This window comes from Gorilla gorilla, chromosome 10 (assembly GCF_029281585.2).
Source record: "Gorilla gorilla gorilla isolate KB3781 chromosome 10, NHGRI_mGorGor1-v2.1_pri, whole genome shotgun sequence".
NCBI classification, from domain to species: Eukaryota; Metazoa; Chordata; class Mammalia; order Primates; family Hominidae; genus Gorilla; species Gorilla gorilla.
Genome location: NC_073234.2, coordinates 146,470,802 through 146,497,945, shown reverse-complemented (window position 1 = coordinate 146,497,945; position 27,144 = coordinate 146,470,802). Strand labels below are relative to the sequence as shown.

Below are 27,144 nucleotides of genomic sequence, written 5' to 3'. Positions count from 1 at the left end.
GTGAGAAAATGGCCCGGAGAGCCCTGCCCAAGCTTCTCACACAGACACGCCTGCTGCATTGCTCCCTTCCCATTGCTCCCTTCTCGTGTCTGGGAGGGCTGAATGGTGCCTCAGGGAAAAGGAGTACAGTCTTGCATCACTTAATGACAAGGATACATTGTGAAAATGCATCATTAGGCGATTTCATCGTGCTGTGAACATCACAGAGGGGACTTACACAAAGCTAGACGACGTAGTCCACCACACACCTGGCTGTATGGAGTAGACTATTGCTCCTAGGCTACAAACTGTGCCCACTACTGTACTGAATGCTGCCAGCGGCTGTAACACAATGGGAAGCATCTGTGCATTGACATACATCAAAACATAGATGAGGTACAGGGAAAATCTGGTCTTACTGTCTGATGGGACCACTGTGGTATACACAATCTATCACTGACCGGAACATGACTGAATGTTTCCAAAACACACAGGACGCTCGGTTGGGTCTGCTGCAGCACCAGCCACACTGGAAACCCTGGTGGCTTTAGGGACCACTAGAAGCCACGCTCGACCTCCCCTCTGCCAGGAAAGCCAGCACACTGAGGAGCTAGCCATCAGGCACCAGCACCAGGCTCCAGCCCTCCGTGTGGGCCTCTCTGACCCTGACGTCACAGAGAACCCCAGGGACCCGGCCAGCGGGGCTGCCTGCACCTGCTTCCTGCACGACTCCCCCCAGGCCGCTCTGCCGGGGGCAGGAAAGCACTGTCCCTCAGGGGTGGCTAATTCTAGGCTTTGCCACTCCCAAAACCATTACTCGGATCATCCAGATGCTAACCCCAGATACATCATTCATCTCTCAGATCCGTTCTGTCTTCATCTGTGGTCGACAGCTCATCAGGTTGAATCTTCAGAAATGACTTAAATCCACACACCAGGGTCAGGAGCAGAAGGCGGCTAGCTGGGGACCATTCTGAGTTGTCTATTTGCAGAGACTGGTCATTTTCTCCCTGCTGTTTGTCACTTCATTGCCCCTCAACACTGCCCGAGGGTCAACATAAGGGGAAGAAGAAGGTCCATCTGCAGGTAAATAGAAACTTTCTGGGTTTCCAGAACAGAGGCCGGACCGCCCACTGCAGGAATATGCAGGTTCACAGGGTCATTTGCTGCAACAAGTTATTTATACAAAATATGGGTAACAACTTAAAGGCCCATGAGTAGGAGACGAGCTGAATAAGCCGGCGATGGTTGAGTAAACCCACACAGTGGGGCTCTGTGCAGCTGAGAAGCTGGAAGGCCTCTGCGGATGGGTTTGGAGTGACTTCCAGGATAAACTGAGTACCAAAGAGTTTCTATGGTGTACCACCCTTCACAGGAGACAGAAGGGGCTATTTAAAAAGTACATGTATCTGTTCATTTGGCACAAAAGAGATACAAAAAACACACACACACAAATGGGACCGGCTTACCTGGGGAAGTGGGTGGGAACAGGGTGCAGGGAATGGAGGATGGAGACAGAGCGGGGGTGCGCTGTGGCTCGGAGGAAGCCTTCAGAACCACAGGATGGTTCACATACCCCTCAAATACATCAACACTGAAAATCAACCAACCTGTGGGGGACCCAGAAGAGAGTACCAATGACAGCAGATGAACTTGACTGTGTTCTAAGTGACGCTACAGGAAGGGAGGCAGAAGAAAGGAGGCAGCTATGGAACGCAGAGAAATGGTATCTTAACTACATGGTTTAAGGCTAAAAGCAGAGAGGATGTGAACAAACACTGTCCCCTCATCAGTACATACGTTTCCCACAAGGGTGTGGGTTAGCAATTCTGAACCTGTGTGTGCAGCACATTTATACAAATAAAATTATTGAGAATAATGAGAGACAGGTTTCCTACTTTGGGAGAAAGAAGAACATACAAGGAAAGGCTAAATGAATCCCACAGTCTTAGACCAGAAACAGGTATCAGAATGCAATCCTAGTTTGCAACAGACACACATACAGACACACAGAAAAATGCAGGAAGATGCAGGTGCATGCATGTGCTTCTGAGAACACACACACACAGATTTCCCAGCTCTGTCCACCGAGAGAGGACTGAGAACAGTGACGCTCCAGCAGAAATGAGCACGCCTGTCCCTAATCCTGCTTTCTAAATGCCATTCTCCAACCAAAGGCACCAGGGCTCCTTAGGGAAAGAGCCGATTCCATGAGCCCAGCATATCTTTAATGCCTGAATGTAAGGAGGGACTCAGAAAATGAGGGAGGCATCAAAGGAGGCAGAAACCAACTGGACAGAGCTCCCGACGGTCACGGCTGCAACAACGGGAGCAACAGAATCCGTAATGATAGAGTTGGACAGAGCCCTGTGGGATGAAATGGTACCCCTGAGTCATAGCAACACCAGCAACTGAATAAATAAATCACGGTTTGTACTTATCATAGAATTCCAATTAATAAATGCAGAAGGAACGGTGGAAATAGAAAGTCATCATTAGGCAAACATTACAGTCAAAATTTTTGCAGGCAAGAGCCATCAATGGATGTAGAAATTCATGAAGGAAGATGAGCTGAAGGAAGGTTGTGTAGTTTCATGGTATCTCCCCACCACCAAGATATTTATTCTAGGCAAAGGGGAAAACCATCCCTTTACAGTGGGTTCATCTGGCAGACACCACCTCACTCACGCCATCTAAGTGAGCATTACCGGCAACAATGAACATTCACATCCCATATTTGCTATGCTGGAGCCGAATTGTTCCCCCCTAAAGTCACCTGTTGAAGCCCAGTACCTCAGAATGTGACAGTGTTTGGAGTCAGGGTCTTTGAAGGGGTGATTACGATAAAATGAGGTCATTAGGGTAGGCCCTAATCCAATGGGACCAGTATCCTTATAAGAAGAGATCAGGGCCGAGCGCAGTGGCTCATACCTGTAATCCCAGCACTTTGGGAGGCTGAGGCAGAATTGCCTGAGCCCAGGAGTTCAAGACCAGCCTAAGCAACATAGTGAGATCTCATCTCTACAAATAACTGAAAAATGAGCAGGGCATTGTGATGCATGTCTGAGGTCCCAGATTCTCAGGAGGCTGATGCAGGAGGATGGTTTGAGCCCGGCGATCAGGGCTGCAGTGAGCCGTGACTGCACCTCTGCACTCCAGCCTGGGCAAGAGAGAGAGACTCTGTCTCAAAAAAAGAAAAAATGGAAGATCAGGACACAGACACGCACGAGGGATGACCATGTGAGGACATAGGGAGAAGACACTGTCTGCAAGCCGAGGAGAGAGGCCTTGGGAGAAACCAAACCTACCGACACCTTGATCTTGGATTTCCAACCCCTAGAATGATGAGAAAATAAATGTCTCTTGCTTGGTAGCCCACAGGCCGACTCACACAGCCTGATGCTGCGATAAGAAAGGACCATTTCACTTTCCTGGCGTTCTTGTCAAAGACGCGCAGTATCGGCCTAATCGGGAGGAAGCATCGGACAGTGCCCAGGGATGCTCCACAAAGCACCGGCCGGCCGCCACGAAGTGTCAAAGTCATGGGAGACAAAGGGAAGCTAAGAACCCGTACAGACTGCAGTTGCCTAGGAGACGTGACAACTAAACGCTCTGTGCCAGCCGAGATGAGACCCCAGGACTGAAAAAAAGCTGCAAGTGAGGAAACTGACACCATTCAAAAAACATCTGTCGTTAATATCAGTGTCAATTTACTGGTTTCAATCATTGTATTTAAAAATACCACCATCAGAGAAGACGGATGAATGATCTGTATGTCTGTAGACATACAGGGGCATTCTGTACTATTCTTGACATTTTTTTCTGTAACTTTAAAATCATTTCAGAATAAAAAGCTTAAAACATTGAGGTTGTAAACTGTTGACCTCCTGGCTGAACGCAGCCCACACATAGGGTTTCTTTGACAACACTGGAAACAAATTTGAATTAGATGCCAACAAGACACATCCAGGGATATAATTTAAAGCCCAGATTCTGGGCTGCTCTTCGAAAGTCACAAGCTGTGGTGACGGTGACACCCCAAGGAGGCCAAAACCCAGCCCGAAGGCACCCTGTGTCCAGGGCTGCTCCTCACACTGGCCATCCCGGGCCTGGCCCCTGAGAGCCACACCTAGAGGAGGGCCTAGTTTGAGGAGGTGCCCAGTCCTGAGGACACAAGTCCCCCGCACTGCACAAGGAGAGAGCCTGAGGGCTTCTTCACGGTCCGGGGGCCTCGGATCAATGTCCAGGGTTCAGCCTTAGCCAGGGCTTCATGTGAGGGCATCCACAGCTCGGGCAACTGCCTCGTTCAGACCTGGCCCATGTCCAGGTGGGCATGGCCAACATTTCAGAGCACTCAGCTTACAGACCTCCTTTTGCCAACAGTGCCTCCGTTTCCCTCCTCAGATCACCAGTGCCCCACTGCGTGTGAGCCTGGGGAACCAAACCTCTTCCCTGACCTCAGCCCTGGGGTGCTATTAGGCATGCATGAGGGGCAGAGCCCTGCCCTGGCTGGAGCTTGGGGTCCCTGGCCTGGAACATCTCCCCGGAGCACCCTCTGCCCTGGCCGGAGCTCAGGGTCCTGCCCCTGGAACATCTCCCTCGAGCACCCCCTGCCCTGGACGGAGCTCGGGGTCCTGCCCCTGGATTATCTCCCTCGAGCACTCCGTCCTGGATGGAGCTCGGGGTCCTGCCCCTGGAATATCTCCCTGGAGCACCCCCTGCCCTGGATGGAGCTCGGGGTCCTTCCCTGGAGCATCTCCCTGGAACACCCTCATTGCACTCAGTCCCTTCCAGAATTTGTGGCAGCCTGAGTGATGGCCTGGCTTTGGGACTGACTGACATTCAGGTGGAGCTGAGGCTGTCTGATGAGAAAATTTTTGACAACAGCCATCAAACTGGCAGCACTGGGCTCTTTGCAATACGTATTTTTGGTGCTTATTCTAATTCTGAAATTTCCCAAGACTCTGCTTCGCTCATTCCTTGCTCCCTTCTAAGGAAAAAGCTTTCATCTTCATTGACCTGGGAAACTGACATTTCAATGTTGATTTAAAACTTCAGATTTGGATTGGACGTAGTGAGCAATTTTGACTGAAGAGAACACTGCAGATTCTGATCCATCGTCGTGTCAAAAACCCCTGGTGTCCCAGGGTGGTGTGTGGGTAGCATCCCTGTCCAGACCCTCAGTGGAACTGCTGGAAAGGCCTCCTGCATAGCCCTGGGTGAGGCACCCTGGAGACCCGCTCTGCCCAACAGCATAGCCTGAGCTGCAGAAGGTCTCAGCCCACTGGGTGCCCCTAGAACCGGGTGGGACAGTGGCCAGAGGTCAGGGTGACCAAGGAGGAGCAGCAGGAGCCGGTCCACCAGAGGCCACTGCTGAGTCGGCCCAAGGTCAGGGTCTGAATCTGGATTATTTGATAGTTTGGGGAGCAAACAATGTTAAAAAGCAAAGTCCTGCAGAGGCGTCTGTGCAGGGCTCTGAAGTGTGCACGCCCGGGCACAGGCTGGGCCACCACGGCTGTTCTGAAGAGGAGACCTATGAGTCTGTGCCCCGGCCTCGCTGAGACGCTGCCTGTCATGTCCCCAGGCCCCAACCGGGCTCCTGCCCCCACCTGCAGGACCTCACAGAACCAGAATAACCTGGAAGCCAAAAGCAAAGTCCCTCTCAAACACCTCAGTCTGTCCTGAAAGAAAATGACTGAGCGTACTGAGAAAGGGTGGTGGAAATGAAACGGCTGTGCTTTGAGAAAGAAGTTCCACGAGAATGTCAACACCTCTGCTAACAGAAATGATCCAGGGGTGCCACGAAACAGCGTTAAGCAAAATACATTTATTTGCCCTTTGTGTGTAAAAGGCAAAACCCTCCATATCAGGGAGGTGGGCTCTTTTCTATTTTATTTTGCACCGGTCATAACTGACTCAAGTTGGTTTCCTAAGAAAATAGAAGAGCGGGATTTTTTAACATATGGGTCCTCGTGGCCTGAAGTCAGTGAATGATGGGGCAGCACGAGGGAAGCGCTGCGTGAGGCGGCCGACCCGAGGTGGAGCTTCCCTCCTGTCTCATTGGTGGACCCTCTTGGTGGGAAACTGCAGGGATGAACCAATCTCTAAGACTATGGTTCACCAGGCACCACAGGGGGCGTCCTCCACAGCAGGGGCAAGGCGGGATTTAACCAAAACCCGAGCCGATGCCCCTCATCCCGGGGTGAAGGGTCGGACATGCAGACACCTGGGAGATATGCGGGCCTCAGCCCTGCAATCTAACCACGTGGCTGTGATTCAGTTTACTGCCACCCTGCCTTCCTGGGAGCTGGAGGAGTGGGAGAGGAGGGGGCTGCCTGGGCGGGAGAGTGGATAGGCATGAGGCCCCTGGGTGAGGCACCCTGGAGACCCGCTCTGTGCAGGAGAGGGAGAAGCCGTACCAGACAAAACAAATCACTTTCCACTTTCCAAATTCCAGAGCTCCTACCTGCCGGCCCTGCAAGGATGGGATGTGGGTGTGTGTGTCGGTGTGTGTGGTGTACTGAGGCTGGGTATGTGTGCACATATGTGCCTATATGGGTGCTGGATGCAGGTACATGCACTGGGTATGTACTGAGTGTGTGTCTGTGCTGGGTGTGTGTGTACTAAGTGGGTGTGGGTGGACTGGGTGTGTGTGCACTGGGTGTGTCTGTGCTGGGTGTGTGTGTACTGAGTGTGTGAGCACTGGGTATGTGTGCACTGGGTGTGTCTGTGCTGGGTATGTGTACTGGGTGTGTGAGCACTGGGTGTGTGTGCACTGGGTGTTTGTGTCTGTGTTGGGTGTATCTGTGTTGGATGTGTCTGTGCTGGGTGTGTGTGCACTAGGTGTTTGTGTGCTGGGTGTGTCTGTGCTGGATGTGTGTGCACTGGGTGTGTGTCTGTGCTGCGTGTGTCTGTGCTGGGAGTGTGTGGACTGTGTGGAGTGAGTGTGTGCGCACTGGGTGTGTGTGTCTGTGCTGGGTGTATGTGGACTGGGTGTGTGTGAACTGGGTATGGACTGGGTGTGGACTGGGTGTGTGTGGACTGAGTGTATGTGGACTGGGTGTGTGTGGACTGTGTGCACTGAGTGTGTGTGGACTGAGTGTGTGGACTGAGTGTATGTGGACTGGGTGTGTGTGGACTGGGTGTGTGTGGACTGTGTGCATGTGCATGTCTGTGTATGCGTGTGCATGTGTGCTGTGTAACCTCACTGGCTGTGTGGCTCTCCTGCAGCCCTGGCACTCAAGCTGTGCTCTCATCTCCTGCCTCCCCTCTCTGCCCGTGCCCTCCCCTCTCCACTTGCCCCCGCCTCACCTTCTGGGATGATCCCTGACTCCTGCTCTTCAAAGTCCCTCAGGCCCTGTGGTCGGCTGTGCTTCACAGTGCCCACCTCACTCACAAGGACAACTTCAACCTCAGAGCACACAGAGGTTCCAGAGTCCTTCAGAACAAGCCTCCTGCCTTTACAGACTTTTTTTTTTTTTTTTTTTTTGGGACAGAGTCTCACTCTATCGCCCAGGCTGGAACGCACTGGCCCGATCTCTGCTCACTGCAACCTCTGCCTCCCGGGTTCAAGTGATTCTCCTGCCTCAGTCTCCCAAGTAGCTGGGATTACAGGCTCGGGCCACCATGCCTGGCTGATTTTTGTATTTTTAGTAAAGACGGGAATTCACCATGTTGGTCACGCTGGTCTCAAACTCCTGACCTCAGGTGATCTGCCCACCTTGGCCTCCCGAAGTGCTGGGATTACAGGCTGAGCCACTGCACCCAGCTACAGACTCTTGACTACAGGCTTGACCCGCCTCAGGGCAGCACTGCCCTACCCTCAAGCCCAGAAGCTCCAAGTGTCTCTGCTGCATGTCACAGCCACATTTCCAAACATCGGCTGAGCCCGTGGAGCGCACCCTCACTGACGTCACGGCAGAGGGGACAGCCTGTGCAGGGGACCAGGATTCTCTCCATACAAAGAGAAGACACAAATGTCAACTGCACAACTGCAAGACAGGGCACTGACTCCAGCACAGCACTCACTCAGCAAGCGTCTCCTGAGCCTCCACTCAGTGCCAAGGCTCACTGCGGGCAGGTGGGGAAGGGCAGTGGGCTCCATGCTGGATCTGGCAGCCTCTGAGAAGCTGCAGGCCATTTAAGGGATTACTGATTAGCATAAATGATTATAGCATACAGAGCTGAGACTCTGTGCTAATACAGTGCAAAGACCGCGTGGAGGGAGGTTCCCTTCTGTGCAGGCCGCAGAGGGCTTGGAGGAGAGAAGGCTCCTCCTGAGATGGGTGAACTCAGACAGCAGATGTGTGAGAGAGGCCGACCAGGCACAGGGAACGACACCAGCAATGACAGCAGCTGTCTGCTGGGCTTGGAAGGAGAGCCAGAGGTGCAGATGGAAAGCCAGACGGGAAGGGTCTGCTAGAGATCTGCCGACAGGCCCAGAGTGTAAATTCTCCTGCAGGGAATCTTGAGTCCCAGAAGGTCTTTGAATAGGTAAGTAGCACCACCTGATCTGTGTGTTTGATAATAAATCTGTAAACTGTGGGGAGAATGGAGCAGACAGAACACGAGGAGGCTGCTGGTCCAGGTGAGAAGTCACTGGGAAGGAAAGGGACACCGGGAGGGGCGGAGGAAGCAAGGCAGGGACACACTGAAAACAGGCTCACGGCTGGTCACATGCAGAGGGGAAGGGCAAGGAGGCTGAGGTGACCAGTCTCATCTCCAATCCCCTCTCCATCTCCATTCCCATCTCCATCTCCAACTCCATCTCCATCTCCAACTTCAGTCCCCTCTCCATCTCCATCTCCATTCCCATCTCCATCTCCATCTCCAACTCCAGTCCCCTCTCCATCTCCATTTCCATCTCTATCTCCATCATCTCCAGTCCCCTCTCCATCTCCATCTCTATATCCAGTCCCCTCTCCATCTCCATCTCCATTCCCATCTCCATCTCAATCTCCAATTCCAGTCCCCTCTGCATCTCCATTCCCATCTCCATCTGCACCTCCATCTCCAGTCCCCTCTCCATCTCCATCTTCCACTCCAGTCCCATCTCCGTCTCCAGTACCATCTCTTGACTGCCTCAGCTCACCCAGCAGCACAAGTGTGTGGGCCCCTCCCAGGTGGGGCAGAAACACAGTCACCCTGGAAAGAACAGAAGCACCCACCCAGGTATGCACACAGAGTCGGCCTTGGCCATAGAGCAGAGCGAAACAGAATGAAATAGAAAATCCTGCCAGGAAATGCCTTTAGTGTTAATTCTGACCAATAACACAGTGAGTTCTTGAATAAACGCTTTGAAAAATCTCACTCTTTGAGTGTCACATCAAACACCATACCTCCTGACATGAACCTGGCGTGGGGAACAGTGCACGCGTTTTTTTAAAGAACGGCAGCATTATACTCTGGTTTCTCCTCAGATTGTATACATCTTTTGCCTTTTACTAAAGAACGGCAGTGCAGCGGTATCCCCAATGTCTCTGTCAGTCCTACTCACTGGCAAAAACAAACGACATGTGGAGAGGAGAACGGTTACGAAGCATCAGGACCAACAGCTTATCACGCAATGCCTGAAGCGTAAAAATGGTTTTTCCTGAGCTCTGAAGCACGTTTCTCTCTAACAGAGCACAGTGCTGCATCTTGCTGATGGCTAATAACACACATGGTAACTGCGATGGCCAAGGTACCCCCCTCCTCCAGTAAGGACACTTGTTATAAATGAGGAAGATCTGTGATCGCTCCACACACGTCTAGGAGAGCCACCTCGACGCCTCTTCCCCAACATCGACACCGCACGGCCAGCCCAGGCACTATGCGAGGGGCCTCCCACTGCAGCTCAGAAACAAAGGCCCAAGAGAAGGAGCTCCAGGGAGAGGAAGATTCCAGTTCGGGCCGGCACCAAGGCTGTTGGAGATTCTTTATGCAAGCACACAGACAACCCAACATTCCTCAGTGTGAAACCAGATCAAAGGCGGCGACAAGGGTGAAGGCACCGCCACTCACCAATCTGTGCTTGAGGTGGACCGTAATGAGCGGAGAGCCCGACAGGTTCTGAGACAGGGTGGGCGGTGGGGACACCTCCAGGGAAATCAGGTGGCTGGTGGCAAACAGCCGGCAGTCCTGGTGATGCATGGCCTCCGCGATCCTTGGGAAGAGACGGAAATCATTACAAAATGGGAAACGCAGGGGAGCAGCACACAGCTAGAACCTGGGCTGGGAGCCAGCGTTCCACCCAAAACTATTGAGACGGAAATCTTCTTTGGATGAAGCTTTGATTTCTTTCATTCAGCTCCAGCTGCTCTCCTTCAAGATGTGAAGCTGGTACCTGCAGGTGAGTTCAACTACTCTGTGTTTTAACTCTGTCCCTTGAATTCTTATCTTCAATACCTGCTCTTGTTAAGGTCTGATGCCAGGACCAAGAGGTGAGACAGAGCCCTTGACCTCAAAGAGTTTATAACAAAAGTAAGATGGCCCAGGAAGCATGGACGAGCAGAAATGCTCAAAATAACAGGGCATGAATCTCACCAGTTCCACTTAATCAGCTGTGTGACCTTGGGCAGGTAACTCACCCTGTCTGAATGTCAATTTCCCTGATTATAGGATGGTGCAGTGGCCATCTGCTGTTTGGCCCACCCAGTATTCATTCACCGTTTTCCTGATCAAAGCACCTGCATTCCCCTCTAGGTGGCCATCCCCTTCCCCGCTCACAGCCCACACAGCCTGGAGTTGACTCTATCTTGGCTCAGGAGGAAGCCCTGGTATCTAGGTCTGGATCAGTCAGTGCACTGCAGCCCTCAGGCCATGGGGACCATTTAGGAATGACACCCAATCCAGTCAAATCCGAGGAGATGCCACAAGGCGAGGTGGGGGGAGAATGAGGGCTCAAAGACCCTCATTCTCCCTGCCAGACTTCTCCTCATGCCCTGAGGCACGAGGCCCTGGGAGCTGCTTGCATTCATGAGGAGGGAGACTGACTGAGAAGGGAATTGCTGAGAGACAGAGCCCAGCGACATCAATGGGATGCTGGATCGAGCTGCTCCTGAAGCCAGCCCTCTGCAGAGCTCTCGGCTTACGTGATCCAATAAATTCCCCCTTGGCCTAAAACTGTTAAAGATGGGTTTTCCGCCCCTTGCAGCCCAATCTAAAGAAGCCTAACTGATGTCTACAGTGGCTGTCTCGTGGGGTTATGAGCTTGAAAAGATATTCAGGGCCAGGAGGAGGGTGAGGGAAGCCAGGTACCTGAAGGGCAAGATTGAAGAAGGTGCTCACACTGGGCACGACCCCAAGGATGACCAGCTCCTTTAATTTTGTGCCCTCAGCCCATTTGCCTGATTTAATCCCAGCCCTGCCTGGCACACAGCAGGTCACCAAGTATCTGTTCCATGAATTTGAATTTGGGGTGACTACACAAAGATGCCTGAGACGTGCTGTCACCGGGCCCCCCGCGGTCACCCAGCCGTCTGCTTCTGTGTGGGCCTCACCCGGGTCCTGTGTGCCTCCCCCGTCCACCATCCAAAGCGCTGACTGACTGAGGAACCTGCAGGTCCCTGTTTCCACACCCACTGAACCACCTTTGGGACATCCCACAGGGCCCTGGGAGCTGGGGGGCACCATATTTTTCCTCCCTCAACTTGTTTTTCCTTCTAACTAGATTCAAACACCATGTTCAGTGACCCTGCCTGGGATGGGCAGTGGGACTCATGGAGCAGGAGCATGTCCCACCTCACCCCCGGCCTCTGCACTGTCTCCTTACACACATCCCTGAGAAAGAGCAGGCCTCCAAGAAGCACGCAGAATTATTCCTGGAATTGTAAATACAAAGTGTTTACAAAGATGGCGCCATAGAGAATGAACACCCTGTCCGTTCCCGCAGAAGCGACTTCCTGCAGATCATCACCAGTTCACAGGGTCTGGAGCAAACCAGGGTCATCGATTCTCAGGCCTGTGAGTAACAACAGACGCGACTCCTCGACCCGGCAATTCCTCTATGTTACCATGTTATTGATCCAAGCCCAAAGTCCAGATGACACACATGGAGTAAAACACAAACTTAAAAAAAAAAAAAATGAAAAGAAAGCATCACCCTAGGTCCACGTGTCTCAACCATTTTTTTCATTATGGCCCCTCTGAAGAGGCTTTTTAGACATTTTTTTCTAATAAACTTGCCCAGAAAGTTTTAGTCCCACAGAGATACAAGCTGTACGTACAGAACGTACATAAACATTCCACTCTGCAGAGCCGCAGACCCGGGTAGTATCTCAGATGTTTCCCCGGAAGAACCACATTCACCGTCTGAGAATATTTACCACTGGGCATGCGTGGGCTCAGTCCCCACCGCAGAAAGTAAGGGTGGGCTCGAGGCCGCAGAAAGTGGGGGGGGGACCAAGGCAGAGCCCCGTGGCGCCCAGCCTGACTCACTCAGCAGAACCTTGTCCCCGCCCCGCACGTGACTCCAAGGCCCTAAGACGTGTGGTGTGTTCGCTTCAGCCAGGAGCCTGGTTCTCACTCTCTGTGCCCAGTGCCCCGATGCTCGTGGCCTTTTCTGCAGAGCTCCGTGAACTCAACACGTGTGCAATTCCACCAAACGCGTTGGAAAAACCACGTTTCTAGCAACACTTAGGGCTGTGCCATTAGCCAGAACAGAAAGTCGCAGCTGTGAGCTTCAGGCCCTAAACACGCAGCATGATTTGCCCCTTGACTTTCCCTCCGTGGGCATTTCCTGATGGTGCAACCGGTGGTCATCATCTCCCTCCCAGAACAGAAATTCCCCTGGGGCCCGGATGCTTTCCCGTTTGGTTCACTGCTCTCCCCAGCTCCCAGAACAGAAATTCCCCTGGGGCCCGGATGCTTTCCCGTTTGGTTCACTGCTCTCCCCAGCTCCCAGAACCACGCCTGACACAGTGGGTGCTCAGCACACACGTGCGTGAGTGAGCGAGTGGATGAATCCACTCACAGGCAAGCGGCAATGACTTAGATCCATTTCTTAGGAAAAACATAAGGAAAACATTAAGTGAGAACTTCTATGAACACAAATGATATGAGAGCAAATCTGGAGGGGTTTCCTGGATTCCGCTCCGGGAACACGTGGCCTCCACCAGGCCCAGTTTGGTAATCAGTGCGATGCCAGATGTCGGCCAAGTCAAGATGAGAATGGGGCCAGACGCCTCCTTAGGAGCATTTTCCTCCGGTAAAAGTGGGGACAGAGGCGAGGTGGGGAAGGGTGGGGCAGGGGTGAGGTGGGGCAGGGTGGGGAAGGGGTGAGGTGGGGAAGGGTGGGGCAGGGGTGAGGTGGGGCAGGGTGGGGCAGGGGTGAGGTGGGGCAGGGTGGGGAAGGGGTGAGGTGGGGAAGGGTGGGGAAGGGGTGAGGTGGGGCAGGGTGGTGAAGGGGTGAGGTGGGGAAGGGTGGGGCAGCGGTGAGGTGGGGCAGGGTGGGGAAGGGGTGAGGTGGGGCAGGGTGGGAAAGGGGTGAGGTGGGGCAGAGTGGGGCAGGGGTGAGGTGGGGCAGGGTGGGGCAGAGGCTGTGCTGGCTCTTCCTCTGCCCCTTATACCCTGTCTCCACCCGCCCCGTCCTGTGCCCATCAGCCAGGCTCTGGGCTCTCTGCCTTCATGTGCTCAGCAAAAGGAAAGCCCCAGAAGGTCAGAGGGCGTCGGAGCAGATAGTGGGGCCAGGATTCTCTTCCCTCAGCCTACCAGGGCACAGTCGCTGCCCCGGGGGCCCCTCCATCTCTGCCCGGGCATGGTGCGCTCCCCTGCCTGGCTGGCCCTGGGGAAAGCAGCGTGCCCCCATTCTTGTTCCTGGCCCGTGACTGTGCTGTCCCCCAGAGCTCTCCACTCCCGATTGCACCTTTGCAAATCCTCCTTCCTTCAATGTGCCCCAAGTTACTACCTGGCCCCACGGAGCCCCACCGATGGTCAGGCTCTGCGTCCTTCACCCCATGCAGCACATCTGAGCCAAAGCCACGCTGCTGCTCCGCCTTCCGTTACACAAAGAGGGGACTTAAAGTTACATGAGGCTTCAGAGGAGTGCTGAAATCTACGAGGAGACACAGAGACTTCCCAGCATGTGCAGGAGACCGGCTCAGGAACTCAATCCAAAGAAGTCAGACCAAGTGGAGTAAGAAAAAGGGCTGTTATTAGGTTATTTGGAGAATTATCAAGTCCCCACAGTTACCATGTCGCACTGGGGAGTGAACAAACATCGCAAATGAAAATATTCCCTGGTAAAGGAACTCCTTGATAACTGGCTCCTGCTGACACCTGCCTGTGTGCTCAAGGAATCCCCTCACCCATCCGTCACACGCTGCTTGTCACCCTCCCTCAGCGCGAGAATTCAACGCCACCCTGGGAACACAGTGTGAAGGAAACTCCAAATCTTGCCAACAAGGCGGCACATGGCGGCATCTCTGAGTGTGATCTTGGGTGATGGTGAATTCTTGAAGGAGACTGAGCCCCTGACTGACGCAAACAGCAGAAGGAGACAGCATCCAGGGTAACAGGCGACTTCCTCAGCGCCGATGCTGCCCAGGTGACGTTGTTCTCTGTTTCGAGCAGTACTGCAGCCAGGGCCTTTCAGAAAGGACAGCAGCAGCCACAATTCCTGCCCATGCCAGGAACCCCCGCAGCTTTGCACTGTTAAATAGTCAAACCCGCAGGAAATTTGCCAGAAAACAGTACAACGCATAGGCTTCACCTACTCTCAGCTCTTATCATTTGCCATGTTCACTTTATCTGGCAATGGTCACGCTCACACTTGACACACACATACCACACACATACATGCAGGTATACACACATACCACACATGTACACACACACGCACATGTATGCACATACAACACACAAATGCACACACGCGCATTTGCATGCCCACAGCACACACAAAACACACATGCACATATGTGCACACACAACGCACATACACCACACAAGCACATACATGCACATGCACCTGTGTGCACACACACAACACACAAATACACGCATACATGCACGTTTCCTTTCTGCTGAAGCACTAGCGGTGTGTTGCAGGCGTCACAGCATACTCCATCTCTACCATGTGTCTCCTAAAAACGGAGACTGCCTCCTACATAACCATCAAACAATGATCACACTCAGAAATTTAACGAGGACCCCACAAGATGCTCTAATGCACAGCCCAGAGTCAACTGCACACACCCCCCACCGTCACTCACGTCCTCCAGAACTCCACTTCTCTCAACCCAGGAACGTGCATTAGCTCAGGCACGAACCTCTCTAGTCTCCCCCAATCCGGAACTGCCCAACTTCCCCCTTGCAATCCAAACCACAGCAGCACACAACATCGCTTAGTTCAGGTGTGTCTGACTGCTTCCTCGTGAGGGGCGTGAGGCCATGCATCTGACAGGAGTATGCCACAGGAGGTATGGACGTGCCATGACGTGACAGCAAGAGACACGGGCCCACAACGTGTCCCACGTTGATAATGTTGAGTGTGGCCACCTGGCTGCAGGCGTGCGGCAGACATCCCCATCACCAGGCACCCTCCGACCTGGTACAGCTAGGACTCTGCAGGTCGGTGAGGTCCCCCGCCCCGCAACCCTGCTCCCGCTGGTGTGCACATCCACTGATAGCTTCTGCCTGGGTCAGTTACTGCACTGAGGGCTGCAGAACCGTGACCTACTGGTTCCATCGGTGCTCCGTGTCACTCTATAGTGACTAAGGACACATGCTGAGCCGGGTCCACCTCCCCACTCATCTTTCTTGAGCACCCATGAGTCCCTCACAGCCTGGGGAGAGGCCCTTCCCTCTGTGGGCTGTGGCTTCCATCTTCACAGGAGGAGTGGGAGCAGGCCAGTCTCAGCCCCGTCCACCTGGAGGAACCGGCCGTCCCAGTGCTGGCTGAGCCTAGCACGAGCACCCGTAAAAGCTGAACAGTCTCCATCATTGCGGGGCCAGGCAGCGAGTGAGACTCAAAGGATCCTAGGGGTACAAGCAGCCCGGCAGGAAGCAGCTAAGCCCCCATCGGGCTGTGGGTGGTCAGATATCATCCCCTCCGTCATCACAGGAGCCCTGGAATGGTCTGCCTGGGGCTGGCTGTGGAGACAAAAGTTCCTTCCGGCCCAGGCCCCACCCTTTGTGCGCTGAGACTCACGTACTGACAGACCCTCACCCTCATCCCTGGAGAAGAAATTAAAGGACACTACGGCACCAAAGCATCCTTTCATCCTCACAACACACTGCGGATGTATGAGGATGACAGCGCACAATACAAAGACAAAGACGGAGGGAAGTCCCCTGCAGGCTGGCCGGAACCTGGCATATGTGCGCACATACACGCGCTGCCCGCACGGCAGCTGCACTAACCTGCTTCTCATCGTGCCCAGGATTTGATAATTACCTCAAAGGCAAAATGGCGCAAATGCCCAATCAGCTTACAAAATCACAAAAGCAGGCACTTGTATGTCATTTTTAAGAAAACCAAGCCCTACTTACACCAGTAACTCATTCAGTCCTCCTGGCAACCCTCAGAAACCAGTGCTATTATTACTCCTGTTTTAAGAGGAGAACACAGGCCTCCAGGCTCAAGTCACTTGCCCAGGGTCACACAGATAAGGAGGGCACCTGTGAACCAAACTCTTTGTCCCCTCCACTTCCGTCTACCTCTTCTGCTACAGGTACAAGGTACACAGGTACAATGTAACAAGTACAGAGACTTTACTGGATGAGCTGTTGGCATGATTTTTTTCCAGGTGAATTTGAATGACAGGTGAATTTGCACTAAGTGCTGAAGAGAACTTCACCTGAGCTGAAAATCCAGCTTCACTGCAAATGAAAAACACGTTCCATCGCTGCACGGCAATTCTGCTTTGGCTTCAGCACGTAAATGTGCTGCTCGTGGAACTCGTTGTGGGGCTGGTGTCAATGCTGACGAACCAGGGATGACTTGCCTGTCCAATTTCCAGGCCCTCAGTTTGCAGGGGGAAGTCAGAGTTAGCTGCATTGTTCTGGGACACAGTGGCCTGAATCCTGGGGCTCCAGTGTCCTGTCTGCAGACACCTGGGTCCGTGAGGACAGCAGAGGGAGAGTGAAGGCTGAGGCCCTGGGCACAGGCGAGACAGACTGTCTTCCATCTGCAAGGCTGTGGGCTCCCCAGAGCGGGCTCCCCAGAGCGGGCTCCCCAGAACAGGCCCCGCCAGCCTCTCCTCTGCCCATCCCTGCCAGCGCTGATCTAATGGAGGGTCTGGCAAAGATCTGCAAACTGCAGCTCTTGGGCTGGCCGCCTGGTTTTGTAAATAAAGCTGTATTGGAAGGCAGCCACTCCCCCGTTTCCCCACGTAGTGTCTCTGGCTGCCTTCACCCTGCGAGGGCAGAGTTCTGGAAAGCCAAGGCGATTTACAAGTTGGCCCTTCATGAAAGAGCTGGCTGACACCTGGCTGGAGTCAGATTCTGGTGGTCACAGTGAATTGCCCCTGAAATGTCTGCACCCTACGTCTGGAAGCAATCCTCCCGCCTTTGTGAAGTTGTGGGCCGTGGCACGGATGCCGCTTTCCCACGCAGGTTCTCACTGTGGCCGCACAAGACACAGCGACACCTCACAAATGCACGTCTCATACATTTCACAGCAAGGCCAGTTTCGTGGTGGAAACTTCAGCAGGAGGGGCCAAGGAAGGGTCAACTTTTCATTCACTATCTTGGAAAGATCTCCCCAAATAACTGAGATGGCATCTTTTTGAGGAAAATAGGTTGCATTTTTCTTTGACCATTTTCCTGAAGAATTTTGGAAATCACACATAAAGAGTGGCGGGCCCCCCACTTTCTTTCATTAGGAGGAAATTGGTAAGCATGCAGGCTTTCCCCAAGAAATCTGACGCAGAAGATGGTGTTTCCTCCAGATCACAAAATTAGGACTACATTCCTCAGGAAAGAGGCACACCCTCCCCTCCCTCCTCATTTCCCTCGTCCTCCCCACCCTCCCCGCCCCTGTCACGGTCCCCACCCTCCTTGCTCTCCTTCTGGGTTCTCAGGACCCAAACCCACATGAGGTGATGTTGCAGGAACCAGCTCTGCTCCTATAGAGGGGCCTGTCTGGAGGACAGCAGAGGCACGGGGCAGACATAGCAGGTCTAGACGGCATCCTCGGGGTCCCTGGGTCCAGCCATGACTGAGGCCCACTTGCTCCTCCCTTTTCAGTCCCCTGAGCCCTCAGTTTCCTGGCCTTCCACTTAAGCTGATGTGAAATGGCTTTGCCCATCTGTGTGTTTGCCCATGACTGACACAGACAGGTCTGTTGTCTTCCATTACACAGCAGTGGAAACTGAGGCTCAGAGAAGTTAAGTCCCTTGCCCAAGGTCACACAGTTCTGTCCAGGCGGATGGGTAGGGTCTTCTAGCCCGTGCTCCTGACCTCCACTCCACCAGCCTGGCCCCGGGCTTGCAGTTCCCAAGTGGCCTTCAAAACGCTGCAGATTTCCTTGCCCGAGCAGTGAAGCGCCCAGTACTCATGTCCAGAGTTCTCAAACAGTGTTGTGCGTGTGGGGCGGGCATCCCTGTGGCCAACCACCCAGCAAACCCACGCACACCCACGCCCCTGAGCTGAGCACCCCCGAGACTCACTTGGTGTGGGCGGGCCAGATGTTGTTCAGGTAGTAGTGCATGCTGTGGTACAGCAGACCCACGATGGTGCTCCAGGCTGCAGAGAGAGCAGAGAGGCAGGCGCTGTCAGCGCTCCAGGCCACAGGCAGGAAAAACACAAAGCCTCACGCCCCGCCATGCATGGTGCCGCCCCTCACTCCCAAGAACCCTCTGGGGAGAAGGAAGTGAAGGACACTCGGGCAGAATTTGCAAGGACAAAGACTCTGCGGCAACTCAGCAGCGTGACGGTGGATCCCTGCTCCATCCCCTGAGCCAGCTCCAGACATGTGGAGGCTGAAACCCCCCAGGGAGGGCCAGGCTCACCCAGGGCATCCTACAGTCTCAGAGTCCCTGCAGGGAGAGCTAGGCTCACCCAGGGAATCCTACAGTCTCAGAGCCCCTGCAGGGACAGCCAGGCTCACCCAGGGCATCACACGGTCTCAGAGCCCCTGCAGGGACAGCCAGGCTCACCCAGGGCATCCCATGGTCTCAGAGCCCCTGCAGGGAGAGCTAGGCTCACCCAGGGCATCCCATGGTCTCAGAGCCCCTGCAGGGAGAGCTAGGCTCACCCAGGGCATCCCACGGTCTCAGAGCCCCTGCAGGGAGACGGCCCCTGCCAGTCAACGGGGGGCAGTGCCAGCCTCCAGCCTTGCCCCACGAGTGCGTCCCGTCTGCCCTCCGCACGCAGAGGATTTAGGGCACCACTGAGTGAGGCAGAATGCAGATTTTCAAGGGGCAGCAGCCACCGGGAAGTCTGTATGCCTTCGCCTGGCCACACCTCTATTATATCCAGCCATGAAGCAGGGTCACATGTGCTCTTGCTATTTCACTCCATGGCTCGGCCACGGCTCTGCCAGGATTGGAAATCAGGGCACTCCCAGCAGATCACGCGGCCAGGAGATGCTGGTGGATGTCGGCACCATCCTTGGGCCCTCCCTGCTGATGCTGGTGGAAGGTGGCATCATCCCTGGGACCTTCCCTTGGCTTCTGGGGTAGGGACATCCCTGCCTCTGCCCTAGGAGCAGGGCACACCTGACATCATGCTAGGTGAGGGCAGGGCAGAGAACCAGTCAGGGCACCTTTCCCACAGACAATCAAGATGGTGGTGGGTGCAAAGACAGGCTCCCCACTGCAGAGGGAGATGTCTGATGAGGGCTGTCCTGGTCCGCATCCCTAAGGCAGAACCCTGGGAAGGGGGCGTGGCCTCTGGCCAGGGTGACAGGGGCAAAAATCTGAGGTTCTCCCCTGCTTGCCCGAGGCCCCCAGGGAGGGAAGGAGAGGAAGGAGATGTCTGCAGAGTCATATTCGCTTTTCCAGGAACCAGAGAGGGTGACGGTCATTGTAGCAAAAAATGGCCAGGGCCATCTGGGCTCCCGACAGGGCTCCCTGGTCAGAGGCAGGGGGTCCCCTGAGCCTCTCATTTTTTATTATGTGACTCGACTTGGGCCTGCACAGGAGTGGAACCGCAGGTTCCTGAACGGATGAACCCCTCACCTGGCCCACAGCTACCTGAGCAGGAAGGGGAGGTGGCCCCATCTTTTTATCTTCGGCTGACCAGGTGTGTGCCGATTTACGAGGATGTAGGTAAGATGACTTCCCAGTGGGCCGGATTCACCAGGCGAGCAGGTTGAGATGCTCCCAGACCCCACCCCAAATTCCAGTTCAGTGGCCTGGAGTGGGCACAGCATTAGCATCACTAAGGAACCTCTCAAGTGTGTCCATGAGGGTGGCCTGAGGACACGCTTTGAGAACGGCTGCCCAGAGTCCCTCTCCTGCAGGACAGGACAGGCAGTCCGGGGGAGCACCGCAGGCAGCCAGGGGAGCACCGCAGGCCGTCCGGGGGAGCACCGCAGCTCACTGGCGCGGTGGGCACCCAGCAAAGCTTGGGGACTCTTCAGAAAGACTTGAGGGAGCCGCCCCGGAAGGGAGTCCGGCGCAGCCACACTCACCGTGCCCGTGGAAGGCCTCGTGGGGGATCTGGATGAAGCTCTGCCCGTGGGCCGGGAAGCGGTAATGGGAGGAATTCACGGTCTTGGTTAGGATTTTGGCCACAGAAAACTCTGCGGTGGAAGGAGCGAGAGAGCGGAAGTCCCGTCAGAGAGCTCACAGGCTGCAGGAAATCAGACTGCAAAACCCCGTCTGCTTTTCTTTTTGGACAGGACAAGCTCCCCACGGGAAGTATAATTACCTTTAGAAAGCACGGCCTCAAAAAAAAAAAAAAAAAAAAAAGGAAAAAGCAATGAAGAGCCCAGGCAGTGACTGCCACGGGGAGGCTCAGCATTCCGGCCCACGGGCGCGCGGCTCCTCACCTGGGGCGCCCTCCGCCCCAGCACAGCCCCCAGCTCTCAAGGCCGGTGCAAGGATGGGCTGTGCTCAGCGATGCGGTGACATCGGCTCCTCCCCAAGCGCAGCAGGCGAGGGCAACACGGCCCGGAGGGAGAGTTCTGGGCCAACAAACTGCGACTAAACTAACCCCTGTAGCTTCAGCCCATTTTCCCCAGCTCGGCTCTTGCAGCGAAGTATCAGCACGATAATGCACTCCTGGTAAAGACTTTTAAAATCGAAAGGTCATCACCTCTGCCTCTACAATTAGACAACTGTGGCAATTATCCTGGAGCCCAGTTGAGAGCAAGCTGACTCCAGAAACCCGAGGCCGCCCCTTTTATTCCACAGACTCTTGCAGGCACTGATGCTTCTGCCTCCTGCTCCTGCCTCCTGCTCTGAACCGAGACCATCGCCCCAGGGCAGGAGCTTGGCTCCCAAGTCACTGGGAAAAGCTTATGGGCCCCGTCTGCATATCATGGCTGAACACACCTGCCCTGATCTGACCACGGGTTTTCCTTCCAAATGTGGTTTGCGCCAGGCAGAGCAGTCAGGGAGACTCTCTGCTAAGGGTGTAAAAAGACAGGCAGTGAAACGCAGCCTCCAGCCCCCGCCCCTGCCATGTGGCTCACCCTTACAAGCGACAGCTACCTGCCATGGCAGAGGAGCCCTCCACGGTGACCTGGGGCGTGCTGCCGTGCAGGTTGGAGGATACGTGGCCCATGACGGTGTCAATAGTGTCGATGAGACTCAGTACCACGGCGCTGTCCTGCAGCAACACAAGCACCAGGAGCCATGAAAATCCACCCCACTCAGCCAGGGCACCAGGCAGGTGCACCAAGCACACAAAATCAAGTTTCCCCATGTTGGCCACGAGGGAGGAAGAAGTCACACAACTGCCCCTTCCCATGGATCAGGAGGGGACCACACGGAGGCCACATGCCCGACTGAGCTCACGGAGCACGGACACAGCCCAGGTGGACCCATCACCCCAGCCATCGCCGGCTCCTGCGTTTCTACACTTAGACACGGGGACTGAGGGGACCCAACTCCTGGTCCTGCCTCCTCCCTGAACTCACAGAGGGACCCTCAGCACATCCCAGACCCTCCCCCTGCCTCCCTGTGCTTCACGAGGAGGGGCTGATCGCCCCCAGGTCCACTCTGGGATGGGGACACCAGCAGCTCTGTCCCCTTCTCCGTGAAGGGTGGCTGCTTCCGAGGTGCCGGCACCCAGAGCTATCTCTGGCTGCCTTGACTTCCCAGGTGCTTGCCTTCTACTCCAAGAGCCCTCTTTCCTTTCTGAGTTCCAGAGCAGAGGATCCTGGTAGACACTGCCCCCAAGAAAGCAGGGGGCCCTCATCCTCAGACACACGTCACCAGGGGAGAGGCCTCTCTTAAGCCCTGCTGAGCTGGGCCAGTGAGCTCTGCCTTCACTGCTTCTCTTCCCGCCTTTCTGGGGAAGCACCTGCCTGCTGCTAAGTCCTCAGCATTCTCCCACAAACACGCACTCCAGGAGAGCCTCATGAGCTGGAAATAGAATGCTGAGGCCAATTTTAGACATTTGCTTTTAGGCCCATGGCCTGATTTCAGTCAGCCAGGCCCAGTTAAGCACATGGAAGTCTGTGTTTCTGGCATGCAGTTCTGTGGGGTAGAGACCGATTCATGCGTTCTCTTTAATGCATACTGGACCCTGCCTGAGTCTGGACAGTTTCCTGGTTATTCATATTTTGTAACAGATTTGCATATTTTGCATTCAAAAGCAGTTAATTTAAAATCATGCACAAAATACGTCTGCCTGGATCTTCCATTGGCTGTCCTCTGGGCGTTCCCAGCCTGCAGCTTTGGACACAAAGTCCCCTTGAAATCATGAAAAAGGTCAAACCTTTTAAAAAGGAATTGTTTTCTAGGTAAGACTGTATCCATCTTACATTCTTGAGCCTTTTTTTCTCCCTTTGCCACTGTTAAACCTAATCTCATTCCACTTGAAATTATTCAAACAAAAGTTTATCAAATGTAAACTCTAATGCAATCTTATTAATAATGAGAGAATAAAATGCCACTTCTGCCCTCAAACTGGCAAACATTTTTAAATATTATCAGGGCTTGGGAGAAGGAGCACTTTAATTTCATGGTGGTGTGGTCGGGACCCTTCTGGGCCAAGGCAGTTAAGAGTCCTCCTCACCTTTCTCTGCCCCTGCCTGGCAACCTTGGAAACCACATGTTGAGAAGCCAGCACCAGAAGACAGATGGAGCCAGGATCCCTGAGTATCTGGGTGGAGAAGAGGCTCCTCTGACTCACTCTGGACTTTGCATGGCAGAGAAGTAAATTTCTACTGTGCTGAGCCACTGAGATGTGGGGATCTATTTGTTACTGCAGTGCACCCTGGCCTGTCCTGACTAATACAGTGTTGCAGGTGAATACTTAGTATCATTGGAAAGTGTTATTGACATAATTAAGGAAAAACAAATTAAGTCAAATATACAATATATTTGTTGAATACATATATAAGTGAATTGAAAACTAGACTATAAGGAAATATACAAGAATGGTAATAATCTCAGTTTTAGGATTTGAAGTGATTTTTATTTTGTTTTTTATTATCTGCATTTTCTAACTTCTCCACAACTATTTATTTGTTTTCTTTTTAAATAAGTACAATCAAGTTATTTTCAGAAATAAAGGAAAAATTATTTCATTCTCTTTTCTAGCTATTTTGAGTAAAGAGAACAAGAGAAGCTTTTTTTTTGCACCTTAATCATGAAGTACATATTGTCATGTTTTCTCCTTTTTCTTATTAAATCCAGTGACTTTTAACATAAAAAGCTTTCTATTATCATTCAAGAATGATGGGATGGTAAAGAAAAAAAAAATACATATTACATGAAATGACCAAGATGAACCAAGTACACATTTCTCATGGGGAAAAAACCATCATTTCCTTCTTCCATGTTTAGGACAGTAACACATTACTGACACACGTGCATTTCTTTTGCCTTAGAGGACAAGACATTCTGAATCAGTTGCATGTCTACTCAAAATGAGCTCTTATATCCCAGATGTCAGGACTGGGAGATACATCATTCTTTTTGTGGATGTGACTGGGCCATATTATGCCACTTCTAGGAAGACAAAATGGTTCCCAAGGCACATATGTTTTGAAGATCAAAATGTTTTCTCTCTTTTTTTTTTTGTTTTTTGAGACAGAGTCTCACTCTGTTGCCCAGGCTGGAGTGCAGTGGCACAACCTCGGCTCACTGCAACCTCCGCCTCCCAGGTTCAAGCAATTCTCCTGCCCCAGCCGCCTGAGTAGCTGGGACTACAGGTGCCTGCCACCACACCTGGCTAATTTTTGTATTTTTAGTAGAGACGGGGTTTTGCCACATTGGCCAGGCTGGTCTTGACTCCTGACCTCAAGTGATCCACCCACCTTGGCCTCCCAAAGTGCTGGGATTATAGGCATGAGCCACCGTGACCGACCATGTTCTTTTCTCTTACCTCTGACACAGCAATCCAACCAGGCAGTAGAAGGATCTCTCCCACAGCTTTTAAGAAGGTCTAAAGGTGAACAAAATGACACTGCTCAGCACCCGTCCTTAGGCAACAAACTTGAAGACCTTCAGTTTTCCCCGCATCTTCCAATGGGTCTCTATCAACCACCAGTTCAGTTTTATGCACGGCAGTCAACAAAAATAGCTGAGTCATGGACCACATGATATGTTATGAAGCCCTTTTATGGACGTTATCTTATTTGCTCCTGTGGCAGCCCTGTCGAGTCAGTGACCAGCACCGGAACGTCAGAATGAACACTGCTCAGTGACGGCAGGGGCCCTAGCACAGCGCCTGGGGGACACGTCAGGCCCTCAGTGAAAGCCTGCGGAGTGGAGAGACATGTGGGAAAATCATGACCTGCTGGATGCGCTTTTCTTGGGGTGAGAAACCAAACTGACATGGAAGCACTCATGTTAACTGAAAATGACCTCTCTAGAAAGCAGAAGCTACTCAGGCCCTTGGTCAGGTCACCTTAAAACCATGTTTGGTTCGGCTCACTATTATTCTAAGGAAACAATGAAATTAATTTCTACTGTTTCCTAATCAGGAGATTTAAATGAAAACATGTAGATTTTCTACTTCGTTTTAAAAAAGCAGACTCTTGGACACCCCTTAGCCCACATTCCCATAAAACCATAATTGACCACAGCTGAGCGGCACCAGCTTAGTGGCTGTGTCCCCAGCCCTCTCCAGACCCCGCCATCCCCACTACCTCATACGCTCACGTCCGTTTCACTCATCTGCATTATTCACACACACTCCTGTTTGTCTCCAACTATCAGCATCAGAATTAAACTTAGAGGCTGACCGAACTCTCCCATATTTCCACCAAACCACCATCTCCAGAAGACTCACGTTCTTCCTCACACTCTGAGACACTAAATTCTTAGAGAACACATCATCAAAACTCATCATGCATTCATTTATCTTTATGAGATAAATATTTTTTGAGACCTTAGAGTGCAAGGCCTTAAGAATTAATGAAATAGGGAATAATCACCATCCTGTCTTCACTGAGCCGGAGCAGGGGCAGCAAACTTCTTAAAGTGTCACACAGGAACGAGGTCAGGCCTCATGGGTCACGCCCTGTGTCACAAACACTCAACTCTGCCATGGCAGTGCAAAAGCAGCCACAGACAATATGCAAACAAATGGGCATGCATGAATAAAACTTTATTTCCAAAAGCAAGCAACGGGCCAGATTTGGCTCAAGGGCCATAGTTTGCCGACTCTTGATCCAGAGCAGTCTATCACACAGAAACATAATATGGGCCACATCTGTCATTTTAAATTTTCTAGCAGCAAGCACATTTTTAAGAAGTAGAATTAAAAAGGTGAAACTAATTTTAATAATGTATTTTACTTAGCTCAAAAACCTAAAATATTGTCATTTCAACACGGAATCCATATGAAATTACTAATTAGATATTTCCCTTTTCTTTGCACAAAGTTTTAGAAATCCAGTGTGCATCTTACACTCACAGCACATCTCTAGTTGGACAAGCCACACGTAGCTAATCACTGCCTCACGGTACAGTACAGGAAATGACCCCTCCCCATTTTCCCGTCCAGCTGCTAGTGGACAGGTGAGAAGCCAGGACACCATAGAAACTTGTAGAATGGGGCCGGGCGCAGTAGCTCACACCTGTCATCCCAGCACTTTGGGAGGCTGAGACGGGTGGATCATTTGAGGTCAGGAGTTGAAGACCAGCCTGGGAAACATAGTGAGACCCCATCTCTACTAAAAATACAAAAATTAGTCAGGTGTAGTGGTGCATGCCTGTAGTCCCAGCTACTTGGGAGGCTGATGCAGGAGAATCGCTTGAACTCAGAAGGCAGAGGTTGCAGTGAGCCAAGATCATGCCACTGCACTCCAACCTGGGTGACAGAGCGAGACTCCATCTCAAAAAAAGAAAGGAAAAGAAAAGAAAAGAAAAAAGAAAGAAACTAACTTGTATAATGGATGCCAAAAACTTTGACTTCTCATCAGGTCGGAGATCACTGGGGTTTTGGGTAAATCTGCATGACTCATCCCCAGGGTCCCCAGCCAGATACCCCAAAACAGGTCTACACCAGGGGTCCCACAGGGATGGCACACAGGCTGAGCCTGCCTCGTAGATGTCTTGTATTTGGTCTGCACATAATTTCATTTAAGATTTCAGTTCACTGCCCATTTCTTAAAATTGGGAGATGTTCCATTTTAAAAATCCAGGTCTGGGGCTTTTCTTGCAAAATCAGAAGCAGTCACCCTAACGGTTACAGACAGGTGGCCTTGAGTCGCTAGCAACTGCTGGCTGCAGAGGAGGCGGTGCATTCAGGCTGCCACTACCTCCACTCCCCACTGTTGCTCTGTCTGGCCCATGCCATCCATTTCCTTTGGCCCCTGAAGCCACATGAGTTTGCAGCCTCTGACTCTCAGGTATAGCTGAGGGAGAGAAGGAAGAAAAGCAGCAAGGAAAGTAAAAGTGACCAAGCTTAAAAAGAAAGTGTTTCCTGTGTAGATCTGCATTGCCTTGTATTGCAAACCAGACAGCCAATAAGGATACGGAGCTGCCTTGGCCTCCACCCACCTCACTGCGCATACGCCATCCCCACCCAACACCCCCAGCCCCCACACCTGGGCTCCGCAGAGGGCAGCCCTGCCTGGCCTTTTCTGGGGTGCTTGCCTGTCTGGCCTTGGCCCCA

At 52.8% G+C, this 27,144-nt stretch overlaps 1 protein-coding gene across 2 annotated transcripts in view; it reads right to left on the bottom strand.

Moving 5' to 3' along the window:
* ADGRD1 (adhesion G protein-coupled receptor D1) overlaps positions 1-27,144 on the bottom strand; it is a 184,456-nt gene that overhangs the window by 115,591 nt on the left and 41,721 nt on the right. For both annotated transcript variants that reach the window (XM_004054164.4, XM_004054165.4), the window contains 5 exons: positions 24,406-24,465; positions 21,561-21,678; positions 20,537-20,647; positions 18,570-18,645; positions 9,982-10,123 (listed from right to left, as the gene is read on the bottom strand). In XM_004054164.4, the coding sequence (XP_004054212.2) occupies positions 9,982-10,123; positions 18,570-18,645; positions 20,537-20,647; positions 21,561-21,678; positions 24,406-24,465 (507 nt within the window). The remainder of the gene's footprint in view (positions 1-9,981; positions 10,124-18,569; positions 18,646-20,536; positions 20,648-21,560; positions 21,679-24,405; positions 24,466-27,144) is intronic.